Raw genomic sequence first — 13,759 nt, 5'->3', positions numbered from 1 at the left:
TGAGTCTGTGGTGAGGAAGGCAAATGTGAGGACTAGAATATAAAAGCATGGATGTAATGTTGAGACTTTATAAAGCACTGCTGAGGCCTCAGTTACAGTATTGTGACCAATTTTCGGCCTCTCATCTTAGAGGATGTGCTGAAACCGAGGAAATTCAGGAAGATGATTCCAGCATTGAAAGGCTTGTCACATGAATAGCGTTTGATGGCTCTGGGCCTGTTTTCATTGGAATTCAGCAGAATGAAGGGTGACCTCATTGAAACCTATCAAGTGGTGAAAGGCCATGATAGAGTGAATGTGGAGAGGATGTTTCCTATGGTGGGAGAGTTTAAGACCAGAAAACACAGCCTCAGAATAGAGGGGCATCCTTTTAGAATGGAGACGAGAAATAGTTTTAGCCAGAGAGTGGGGAATCTGTGGCATTTGTTGCCATAGGTAGCCGTGGAGGCCAAGTCCGTATGTATATTCAAGGCAGAGGTTGATAGATCCCTGATTGGTCAGGGCATGAAAGGATACGGGGAGAAGGCAGGAGATTGGGGCTGAGGAAAAATGGATCATCCATGATGAAATGGTAGAGCAGACTTGAATGGAACAAATGGCCTAATTCTGTTCCTATGTTTCATGGTCTTATGGTCTAATATTCTATAATATAAATTGCATAGGAACCTGTTCCATTATATAAAATGTTCCTCTCATATGCACTGTGCCTACTCTTGAAATTCATTAATATCCACGCCAACATTTTCATTCAAATAGTTTTCATTATTACATCCATAGTTAGAGGAATAGAGATAAAATTCCATGGGCACGATGATGACACTTGCATGGTATGTTGCCTCTCAGGTGCAAGGGCCAGGGATGTTTCGGATCGAATGCACAACATTCAAAAGGGGAAGGGTGAGCAGCTAGAAGTCTTGGTACATATTGGGACCAATAATGTAGGTAGGAAAGAAGAGGAGCTCCTGAAGAGAGATTTTAGGGAGCTAGGTAAAAAGCTGAGAAGCAGGACCTCCAGGGTAGTAACCTCTGCGTTGCTCCTATACTATGCGCAAGTGAGGGAAAAAATAGGATGACTTGACAGATGAATGCGTGACTGAGGAACTGTTGCAGGGAACAGGGGTTCAGATTTCTGGAACATTGGGGTCGCTTCTGGGGAGAGTACAACCTGTAGAAAAGGGACAGGTTACGCCTGAACCCAAGGGGAACCAATATCCTGGTGGGCAGGTTTGCTAGAGCTGTTCGAGAAGGTTTAAACTAATTTGGCAAGGGGATGGAAATCGGAGTGATAGGACTGAGAGTGGGGTGGTTGGCTTACAAGCAGAGACAGTGTGTAATGAAACCACTAGCAAGGAGAAGCTTGATGGTAGGACAAAACTGCAGTCAACGGGATGAGTTGCAATGTAAAGGGAAGACAAAATTAAAAAGAGGATGAATTAAGCACTGAAAGTGCTATGTTGAATGCAAGCAGTAAATGGAATAAGGTAATTGAACTTGCAGCACAGTTACAGATTAGCATGTTTGATGTAGTGGGCATTACTGAACCGTGGCTGAAAAAAGATATTAGCTGGGAGCTTAATGTCCAAGAATGCACATCGTATCGAAAGGACAGCCGGGTAGGCAGAGATGGTGGGGTGGCTCTGTTGGTAAAAAATGAAATCAAATATTTAGAAAGAGGTGACATAGGATTGGAAAGTATAGAATCATTGTGGGTCGAGCTAAGAAATTGCAAGGGTAAAAAGACCCTGATGGGAGTTATATACAGACCTTCAAACAGTAGCAAAGAGGTGGTCTACAAATTACAATGGGAGACAGAAAATATATGTCAAAAGGAAAATGTTAAGATAGTCATGGGGGATCTCAATATGCAGGTAGATTGGGTAAATTAGATTGCTGCTGGAATCAAAATTGAGTTTAATATCATCGGCATGTGTCTTGAAAATTGTTGGCTTTACAGCAGCAGTATAATGCAAAGCATAATAAAGAAACAAACTATGAATTACTATAGGTATATATATATTAAATACAACTAGAGAAAATCGGCAGATGCTAGAAATCCAATCAACGCTCACAAAATGCTTGGGTCTCTTTCACCAATCAACTTCCCAGCTCTTTACTTCACCCCTCCCCTTCCCAGTTTCACCTATCACCTTGTGTTTCCCTCTTCTCTCACCTCACCTTTGGTCTCAGCCCAAAACATTGACTATACTCTTTTCCATAGATGCTGCCTGGCCACCTGAGTGAGTGAGTGAGAGTGTGTGTGTGTGTGTGTGTATATTAGTGAGTTAACTAAGTAGAGCAAAAATAGAAAGAAAGTAGTAGTGAGGTAGTGTTCATGGGTTCAATGTCCATTCAGAAAACTGTTCCTGAATTGTTGAGGTTGAGCCCACAAGGGGATCAGCTATTCTGGATTAGTTGTTGTGCAATGAACTGGAACCAATCAAAGAGTTTAAGATAAATAATCCCTTAGAAAACAGTGATTATAATCTGACAGAGTTCACCCTGCAGTTTGAGAAAGAGAAGCTAAAGTCAGATGTATCAGTGCTATAGTGGAGTAAAGGAAATTAAGAGGAATGAGAGAAGAACTGGCCTAAATTGATTGGAAGAGACCCTAAAGGGATGATGGCAGGGTGACAATGGCTGGAGTTTTTGGTGCAGGATGGATACATCCCAAAGTAGAAGAGTTATTCTAAAGGCAGAAATGCGTAACCATGGCTGACAAGAGAAGTCATAGTCAACATAAAAGTCAATGAGAGAGCATTTAATAAAGCAAAAATTAGTGGGAAGTTGGAGGATTGGGAAGCTTTCAAAAACCAACAGAAGGAAAATAATAGTCATAAAGATAGATTACAAAGGTAAAGATAGAATACAAAGACTATGCAATAGTATTAAAGACCAAAAATTTCTTCAGATATATAAATTGTAAATGAGAGGCAAGAGTAGATATAGGACTGCTGCAAAATGATGCTGAAGAAGTAGTAATGGGGGACAAGGAAATAGACTAACTGAATAAGTATTTTGCATCAGTCTTAACTGAGGAAGACACTAGCAGTATGCCGGAATTTCGAGTGTGTCAAGGGCAAGAAGTGAGTGGTTGCCATTTATTGGGGAGAAGATGCTTAGGAAACTGAAAGGTCTGAAGGTAGATAAGTCACCTGGATTAGATGGTCTACACCCAGGGTTCTGAAAGAACCCTGGCTGAAAAGATGGTGAAGACATTAGCAGTGGTCTTTCAAGAATCATTGGATTCTGGCATGGTTCCGGAGGACTAGAAAATTGTAAATGTTACTCCATTCTTCAAGAGGGAAGAGACAGGAGAAAGGAAATTATGGGACAGTTAGTCTGACCTCAGTGGTTGGGAAGATGTTGGGGTCCATTGTTAGGGATGTGGTTTTGTGGTATTTGGAGGCACATGATAAAATAAGTCATAGTCAGCGTGGCTTCGATAAGGGAAAATCTTGCCTGACAAATCTGTTGGAATTCTTTGCAGAAATAACAAACAGGATAGACAACAGAAAATTGGTGGAAGTTGTGTACTTGGATTTTCAGAAGGCCTTTGATAAGGTGCCACACATGAGACTGCTTAACAAGTTAAGAGAACATGGTATTACAGGAAAGATACTAGCATGGATAAAGCATTGGCTGATTGGCAGGAGGTAAAGAATGGGAATAAAGGGAGCCTTTTCTGGTTGGCTGCCAGTAACAAGCGGTGTTCTGCAAGGATCTGTCTTGGGACTACTACTTTTCACTTTATGTGTCAATGATTTGGATGAGGGAATTGATGGTTTTGTGACCAAGTTTGTGGATGATACACAGATAGGTAGAGGGGCAGGCAGTGTTGAGGAATCAGAGAGGCTGCAGGAGGAATTAGACAAATTAGGAGAATGGGCAAAGAAGTGGCAGATGGAATACAGTTTCAGGAAGTGTATGGTCATGCAGTTTGGTAGAAGAAATAAAAGCATAGAGTATTTTTGAAATGGAAAGAAAGTTCAAAAATCTGAGGTACAAAGGGACTTAGGAGCTTTTGTGCAGGATTCCCTAAGGGTAAATTTGCAGATTGAGTCAGTGGTGAGGAAGATAATGGAATATTAGCATTGATTTTGAGGGGGCTAGCATATAAAAGCAAGGATGTAATATGTAATGTTAAGGATTCATATGGTGTTGGTGAGCCCTCACTTGGAGTATTGTGAACTGTTTTGGGCCCCGTATCTAAAATGGGATGTGCTGATGTGTCCTATCATTCACCATTAATGTCCTCCCCCATTTGACTTTTCAAAAGGCATTACCTCACACTTGTTGGGATTATATTTCCGTCTGCAGATGGTTTGCCCAATTTGCTATTTGCTCATATCCTGTTTTAGATGAACTTCCTTGCAATTTGCATCTCCAATCAGTTTCATGTCATCTTGAAACATACTAATCATACTGCTTACATTCTCACTTAAGTTGTTAATTTTTATCACCAAAAGAATCTGTCCCAGAATCCATCACTGCAGTATACTAAGAGTCATAAACTAATCAGAAAACCATTCTTCCACCACAGCCTTCTGTCTCCAATCATCAAGACAATTTTGGATCCAATTAATCAGCTAGTATACAATTCCATATGCCTTTACATGTAGCAGCCAACCTTATCAAATGCCTTAATGAAAAGTACTTAGCAGTACCTTTGGAAAAGCTTTAAGTACATCCCATCCTCAAAGGAGGAGTTGATGATATAATCCATACACCCTAATAAATCAGAAATAATTCCTGATTTTCATGGCATGCTGAATTAAGTCCCAGACCCACATTAGATAGAACTTTGAACAGTACTGTACAGCAATAGGCCCTTCAGCTGAGCATAATGCCAAATTAAACTAATCCCTTCTGCATGCACATGATCCATAGTGATGCTAATATTTCTCACGGCATTCTCAATTATTACTTTGTTTGTCTCATCCATTCCTGGATGTATGCTGATACATTCATATACTCCTCAGTAATACTCTGCGATGTGGGACTTTACATAAACATTTCATATCCCTCTTTGTTTGGCAACCAGAGCATATTTAAGTGAGATAGAGCAAACACATGAATCTCAACTTTTTAAAATCTTGTGTTTTAGCCAATGAGCACATTTCCTCTGCTGAAGGGACAGATCTGGTGAGAAATGATGAGAAATATGCAGGGAACCATCTGTCTGAGAAGGAAGAGACTAAGGTCATGGAGATAAATGTTGTCGGTTCCACAGAACAGGAGAAAACCAAAGACTTGGAGCCAAGGTGAGGCACTTTTACTATTAAGTCACAGATACTGTTTCTGTGGTTCAAAATGTGTACAGTGTGTCCCACTTTAATATCAAAAGTTTTTTGATGGCTTGTTATGTTGGTTACATTTTATCCATAAAATGTATCTTTTTCAAGGTTTGGAAGAGACATCCAAATGGTCGTATTATCCTGTAGCTTTCTTTTGGCCTTGCAAACGATCATATTTCTTTAAATATTTATTTAAATCAGTTTTCTAAGTTACAGTTGTATAGCAAAAGAGGATGAAGTGAGATGTATTTTGAAATTTAGATAAGTTACCTTAGTAAATGTAACTGGCCATAATGACTTGCTGCAAGCTCTCACTAATGTTCAGACATGGCTTAAAAAATAGCAAGTAACATTCGCCCCACAAAGCTTCCAGGTAATGGCCATCTTCAACATGAGAGAGTCAAACCTCTGATTCTTACTGTTGAGTGGCATTTTACTGACTGCATTCTGTACCGTAAATATCCTATACAACACCATTAATAAGAAATTCAACAGAATAGGTCAGAGGTTTGGAACCTCGCAGTAGCTCACATCCTGTCACCCAAGGCCTTTCCACCATCTACAATGAATGAGGAGATTAAAGGTACATACTCTACTTACTGAGATGAGTTCTGTGTCAAAAGCTCTTAAGTGTAAAAGAAGAAAGCAACCTGCTTTACTGAGAGACCATCAATCACTCTTAGTATCTATTCCCTCTACCACTGGTACACAGTGGCTATAAAGTACACTACTGTCATTGCCCTTGGCTCTTTTCCCAGATCTTGAATACCAAGGAGTATGAGCGCAACAAGTGCATGGAGCACCATCAGTTTCAGGCCTCTCTTTGAAGACACACACCATTTTGACTTGGAAGTCAGTGGTTCTTTCTTCATATTTGCATGTTATAGAACTGAAAATTCTTACCCTTCAGCATTGTTGGAGTACTTACCTGTTGATGACAGTACTTGTTCAAGATGGCTCACCACCACCTCCCCAAGGGCAGTTAGCAATGGGTGATAAGTGGTGGCATTGCCTATAATGGCTAAGTCCTGATAAGAAATTGAGAAAAAATTTGCATGCAGCATCTCCAACTGAGGTGGAATGAATAACGGAGAAGAGTTACATTTAGTCACACGCACTGTTTACGTGTTTTACGAATCCTTTGTTGGGGAATGGCATTCTACCATTGACAACAATGAATATGTTTTTATATTATGACTTTGGTGAAATAAAACACCTTGGGACACTTTACAGTGGTTTTGTCAAACCAAATTTAACATAATGCTGTGTTTGGGTAGATGAGTAAGCAATTGGTCAATGAGTGGTTTGAAAAGAGCGCAGAGATAGAAAGGTGGTCAGATATAGGGATAGAAACTTAGAAGGTTTAGTTTTGTTAGTTGTAAACATCATCAATAAATGTGAGCAGACAGTCTGGGATTTCTAATTGAAGGAATGTGAAAAAGACTAAGGAGCTTGTGGTGGACCTGAGGAGGGCTAAGGCACTGGTGACCCCTGTTTCCATCCAAGGGGTCAGTGTGGACATGGTGGAGGATTACAGTTACCTGGGGATATGAATTGACAATAAACTGGACTGGTCAAAGAACACTGAGGCTGTCTACAAGAAGGGTCAGAGCCGTCTCTATTTCCTAAGAAGACTGAGGTCCTTTAACATCTGCTGGATGAAGCTGAGGATGTTCTACGAGGCTGTGGTGGACAGTGCTATCATGTTTGCTGTTGTGTGCTGGGGCAGTAGGCTGAGGGTAGCAGACACCAACAGAATCAACAAACTTATTTGTAAGGCCAGTGATGTTGTGGGGGTGGAACTGGACTCTCTGATGGTGGTGTCTGAAAAGAGGATGCTGTCCAAGTTGCATGCCGTCTTGGACAATGACTCCCATCCACGCCATAATGTACTGGTTAAGCACAGGAGTACATTCAGCCAGAGACTCATTCCACTGAGATATAACATTGAGCGTCATAGGAAGTCATTCCCATCTGTGGCCATCAAACTTTACAACTCCTCCCTTGGAGTGTCAGACACCAATAGGCTGGTCCCGGACTTATTGCCACTTGGCATGATAAACTTATTATTATTTAATTATTTACGGTTTTATATTGCTATATTTCTACACAATTCTTGGTTGGCGCGGCTGTAACGAAACCCAATTTCCCTCGGGATCTATAAAGTATGTCTGTCTGTCTGTCAAAACACTTTGGAGGATGGGAAGAGCTTATAGAGAAAGGAAATGGGATGGGCATGGGCCAATAATGGGAATTTGAAAACTAAATCATTGAGCAGGAGTTGATACAAGTCATTGAACACAGGAGAAATGAAGGAACAAGACTTGGGCACAAGTCATCTCTGAAGCATGTGGCTCTGAAGAAAGTAGTATGAGGGAATCGGCGAGGAAACTATTGGAATTCTTGTCTGCAGGTAACAAATGAGAATGAATTAAAACCCAGCAAATGCTGGAAATACTCAATAGGCCAGACATCACCTGTGGAAGGAAAAATATTTCAGATTGAAACCCTTTAGAAAATGGAAAGAGAGAAAATTGTTAATTTTAAGTTGCCAAGAAGTGGGTGAAGGGTACTTGTGATAGAGTGAGGACAGGGTTTCCATGGGAAAAGTTGTAGAGGTAATGTAGTTGACAAGGGCAGTTTGAAGGTGATAGAACAAAGTAAGTGTAATATTTGGTGAAATGCTGGTTTGTCGGACTTGCAGCAGATCAGATGGTGTAAGTGGAGACAGAAAAGCTGAGCCAATACCACTGCAAAATGACCAGTGAAAAAACGAAAAGGAAGTGTGTCACCAGAAGTTGTATTTTACAACATTGATTCTGAAAGACTGTAATTTGTCCAGGTGGAAAATGGGTAGCTTTTTCTGAAATGGTGTTGGGCTTCATTAAAATTGTGTAGGAGATCACAGGCAGATGGATCCAAGTGGATGTGGGATGAAGAATGAGAATAGTGTGCAATAGGAAGCTCAGGATCACTTTTGGGAACTGAATACAGATCCTGATGAAGGGTCTCAGCCCAAAATGTTGACTGTTTACTCTTTTCCATAGAAACTGCCTGACCTGCTGAGTTCCTCCAGCATTTTGTGTGCATGTGTGTGTTGCTTGTATTTTCAGCATCTGCAGACTTTCTCATGTTTGTCAATGCAGATCCTGTTCAATGTGGTCTCATAATCTGTGGATGATATCTTTAGTAAGCAGACCACAGTTTCAATGCTTTATACCAGACTGGTAGAAGTGCTACTTCACCTGGAAAGACTGTTTTAGATCTCTGTACAGTGGAAAGGGAACAGACATTTCTTGTGGTTATTTGGGAAAATACTGTGAGATGGAACTAGTTGTTGGCATGTGAGGAGATCTGGTGATGGAATTGAGTTGCATTTAGGTAAAATGATCTGCTGAATGTGGAGGCTGTGGGGTGGAAGGTGAGGACCAGGGAACTCTATCCTACTTCTTTTGAAGTGAGGTGGTGAGAACAGAAGTACAGGAAATAAATGTAATATTCTACATGGGTTCCTCTGGGGCGCCACAATAGTGTAGCGGTTAGCACATTGCTCTTACAGCTCAGGGCATTAGGGTTTGGAGTTCAGTTTTGTGTCCTCTGTAAGGAGGTTTGAACATTCTTCCCATGAGCACATTGGTTTCCTCAAGATACTCCAGTTTCCTCTGCATTTCAAAGACATACTGGTTAATTGGTATTTGTTATGTGTGTCCTTAATAAAGACAAACTTGGCATGGGTTTACACTAGAACATTTTATTACTGGACTGCTGTTCAGCACTGAGCGTATGTGATCAGCTCATTGTCATAGTTTCCAATTCTGTCTGAAACCACTCGCATTGCCCACTGGGAACTGAAGTACTTTATTATGCATACATAATAATGCAACTTTCCCCTTAAAAGAAAAACTAACACAGTACTATGTCCTCATAACCCTACAAGGAACAATAATCCTTTCCAACAAAAATATCTACATTCTTAGCTGGTCCCTTTTTTTTGAATTATCAACTTGTAATGAGCAATGCAGTCCCTTATCCACACAGCATCTTTCAATCAGTCGCTGAGGTTGTTTAATGATCCCTTTTGGTTGCTATTTGTTTCACAGGTGTATTGCTTTCATTTATTGTGTTAATATTTGTGTTTTTCTGAGAACTCTGATCAACATGTTTTTTTTTACATCTGTTGGCCCCTTTGGTGTATGGCAGGTGATGTGTCATAGCTATGGGCTAGAGCATGTGGTTGTAGATCCACATGGTTCCATCTCAGAGGTGTCCCTCACCCAGTCTGGATCTGGTAGGAATGTGGAGCTACTATCTCTTGAACATATCCTTGTTGGGACCATGTGCCAAAATCATGAGGTAGGACTCGCACTTGATCTCTAGGCTCAGGGCTGGTAGGCTTTTTGTAGTCTTGTTGTGATCCTGTTTCTCTTTTTCTTTCCCTTTCACTTTAGTCAATTGGACCTTGTGTGCTCCTTTAGTTGTTAATAGGTTTTCATGCATCAGTCCATCAGCATTTGGGCCGGTGAAAAGCTATTCTACAACGGCACACCTCTGTAAATCATTAGACTTTTGTGGAAATCCTCTCAACCATCTTGCTGAGGCCCTTCACTACCTTGATGAACTCTCTGCTAGAAAATTAGATTTTAGATGATGTGGGCTTGAAGTTTTATGTCTAAACCCCAATTACTGGCAAAGGACTCAAATTCATAGCTCAAAAATTGTGGACCATTGCCTGATACTACTTCACCTGTAACACTATGCCTCACAAACACAGCTTTTAGGAAGGTAATGACTGCTTTACTGGTTGTTGTTTGCAGTGTTTCAACCTCTGGGTAATTTGGAAAGTAGTCTATTACAATAATATGACTCTTCCCATTGCAATCAATCATATCCACTCCAACTTTGAATGGTGGCATGCCAGGAAGAAGGTCTGGTGTAAGTGGTTCTGCTTTCTGCTTTGGACTGCAGGTAAGACATATTTCACATGAAGCAGTGGTCTGGCTGATGTCTTGGTTCATTCTTGGCCAGCACATCAGTTCATGAGCCCTACGTTTACATTTTTCTGCACTGAGATGCCTTTCATATATCTTCTGGACCATTTCCTTCCAGTGGCACTAGAATCACAAACCCATACACTTTGACCACTGTATCTTTCACTACTGACATTTCAGCTCTGCATGCCCAGTAATTCCAAATACACACTGGACAGTCACTGGACAGTCATTCCTAGCTGCTGGCCATCATTTTCAGAGTACTCTCACTGTTTCATTTGTCCCTGCTGCTTTCCTAATCTTCACTGATCTATTAGGAGATATTGGAATGGGGGTGTATAGGCCTGTATATCTGCATTAATCTCTTGGTCACTCTTTTCTTGTCCGCTTAAGACAGCGCATCAACAGCAAACATATATTTTCCCAGTGTGTAGTTTGTCTTCACATCATATTTCTGCCGCCTTATCAACATGGACAAACTTTTGAAGTGGAGACAGACCGTAAACTACTGGTCTCAAATATGTCCAAACAACTGAATGATTATCCCCTAAGGACACAGTAAAAAATAAAAATAGAAATACCCCCCTCACCCACAAAAGCCCGAAAATAAGTCAAAGAATGGCCAGCAAGCAAACTAACAATAAATTTAACCTCATCTCTCAAGAAGGCAGCCCAAAAGATATATGATTAAGAGAAAACCACCCATATTCAAAAAAAGATTATCATAAAAATAAGACTACAACGGTTAATAATAGTAAAAAAAAAGACAAAGTTTAAAGCATAAAACAGGGTATCGTTGTACTAACATTTCAAAAAAACAATCAAGCGCCAAATCGCGTTGTCAGTTGTTTTCAAACACAACTGAATGAAAATGACATATCAAAGGAGTAAGGTCTCATGGGAAGAAGAAAGCGGAACGACATCTTGGAAAAAAAAAAGAAAAGCTTTTAAAAAAAAAACTGAATGCTTCCCCATAAAAATTATAGAGAAACAAATAGTCAAACATCAAATCCTTTAGTCAATTACTTTCAAAATCAAACGATTAGTAATAAAGAGAGCAAAATCACAGAAAAAGAAAAAGAGCGTTTACCTAGACATACAGGAAATACCTACACTACTGATCGAAAACAAAGACCCTCAAATTATGAAGAACCAGGTCTATAAGCTAATTATTAGTTTAAAAAAAAGACAAATAAGAATAAATGATGAAAAATACAATACATTGATTAGTCTGGAACAGCATGCTGCTGCTCGAGGAAATTTTGGGCATTAATTGGAGATTTAAACAATTGTTGAGAATTATCAGTAAAAACGACTCTGAAACACGCTGGAAACAACAAGACCCGTTCGAAACCTTTTCGATGAAACTCTGACAGCATGGATCCAAAAGACATCCGCTTCCTCAAAACTTCAGTACCAAAATCTTCAACGATGTGAAACTTGAGACCTTGAAAGCTGAACACATCCTTTTGCTGGGCAAGTCGGACCAGACAATCATCCCCAGGAGGTCCGATGACAAAGGTTGAAGACAACCTTTGTTCCGAAGTTTCAGCTCCACGATCTCTCTGACGAGCGGCCTCATCGAGCTCTAAAATTATTGTTTGTTGTTGTTCAAATTCATGTCTACACGATTTGATACTGTCTTCAACCGTCTTTAAAATTCCTTCAAGCAAGAATTATTTTTGGCTGAGTTTTGCATTGAGTTTTGCATCTAGTTTTTTAACTAGTTTCTCATCTAGAAGCTTCGAAATTGCATCCAGATTTAGAGGGACTTGCTTAGATGGTGATTTAGCATCACCAACACTTTTGCCGTTGCCGTTAGAATCTTTCCCATCTTTAGCTTTTCATGCTGTAATATACATTGCCAGCAAACTAAAATCAAGGCTCGAAGAATATATCTGCAATATAAACCCCCTTTAGTGTAGGTATAAGTTAGGCATTTAAGGGTGATTACAGATAAAAGAAATAAAAGGAATGGAGCAAAGCCAAAGTGTGCCTCACGCCATGAGCGCCTCCTTGAGATTCCTTCACATCATATTTCTGCTGCCTTATCAACATGCGCTGTATCCTTAGGGGATAATCATTCAGTTGTTTGAACATATTTGAGACCAGTAGTTTATGGTCTGCCTCCACTTCAAAAGCTTGTCCATAGATGTACTACTGATGGTATCCATATGTGCTGGTGAGAAGCAGTTTCTCTCTCTGTGCATAGTTGGCTTCTGCACTTTTTAAAACCCTTAATGAATAGGCCACAGGTTACCATGTGTCTTCATGCTGCTGCAGTAATACTGCTCCAAGGCTGTACTGGGGCGCATCAGCCAAGATTCTGGAAACACACTTCTTGCTCTTGAGACCAAATCCACTCATTACACTGCTCAAGGTGATGTTGACACAGGTGACAGTGAAGGGATGAATCTAGTTAGGTAAGTCACCATTCCCCGGAAATGTCTCCCCTCTTTGTTTTGGGGCCTTTCCATGTTCTCAATGGCTGACATCCTTCTTTGGTCAGGCGTCACTCCCTATTTGTTACGTGGGGATTAGTTTACTTGTTGGTTGAAAGCCACTCCCATCGTGCCAGTCATCAATTGGCCCATTTGAAATATGCAGCAGCTCTTTCCCATTGGTTGTCTTGTGAGCCGTGGCATAGACGTCCAGTTTCAGGCACCTCAGGGATATAAGAACCGCACATATGGGAGGCTCAGTCTCTTTTGTTTTGTCTGCATGTGCTCTTCACACTGAGGTTGCAACCAGTGCTGAAGAACCATTGTGAAAGTATGCTCAAGTTGCGTACTCTTAGCGAAGTATGTTTTTTGAATATTTAGTTTTTCAGTCTGTGTAACTCTGGGACTTAGTTGTTTAGTTGTATTTTTTACTGTTTGTAAGTAAATAATTAATCTGCTTATTCATAGTCAGTGGCTTCTGTCTTATTTACCAAATCTGTGAATCTGCTTCCACATTACACTCTTCAAATATGCCATCTCCTATGAAAGTTAGTGTCTTAACAACAAACTCACATTCAGTTTATTTAATTTCAAATTGACATTCTGTGCCACGTCAAGCACTTATCGTAGTCGTGCATCATGTTCTTACTTGGTGGGCCCCCACGTGATGATGTCATCTATCATGGTCTCGACATTAGGTATGTCCTCAAATATCATAGGGATGGATTTATGGTAGATTTCTGGTGTGGACAGAATCCCATACAGTAGCTAAATAAAGCAAAATATCTTCCCTATGGTGTGTTAAAAGTACACAGTCTCGTTCTTGCCTAATTGAGCTTCAGCTGCCAAAACCATAATGATGTGTCAAGCTTACTGAACCACTGGGCTCCTAGGACAATAAAATGCTTTTCTTGATTGTTTCATTGAGATCTCTTGAGTCTAGACATATTTGAAACGTTCCATTTTTCTTTTGCATAATGACCAGTGAGCTCACCCAATCTGTTGGTTCTTCTATTTTCTGTTTGACATTTATCCA

The 13,759-nt window shown here is 40.3% G+C and overlaps 1 protein-coding gene across 5 annotated transcripts in view; it reads left to right on the top strand.

Moving 5' to 3' along the window:
• LOC140740442 (dynein axonemal assembly factor 1-like) overlaps nt 1–13,759 on the top strand; it is a 186,088-nt gene that overhangs the window by 31,155 nt on the left and 141,174 nt on the right. For all 5 annotated transcript variants that reach the window (XM_073069579.1, XM_073069576.1, XM_073069580.1 and 2 more), the window contains one exon: nt 5,105–5,261. In XM_073069579.1, coding sequence (XP_072925680.1) covers nt 5,105–5,261 — 157 coding nt within the window. The remainder of the gene's footprint in view (nt 1–5,104; nt 5,262–13,759) is intronic.

Source organism: Hemitrygon akajei, chromosome 17 (genome assembly GCF_048418815.1).
Source record: "Hemitrygon akajei chromosome 17, sHemAka1.3, whole genome shotgun sequence".
Classification (NCBI taxonomy): domain Eukaryota; kingdom Metazoa; phylum Chordata; class Chondrichthyes; order Myliobatiformes; family Dasyatidae; genus Hemitrygon; species Hemitrygon akajei.
This window is presented reverse-complemented; position numbering and strand designations above follow the sequence as displayed.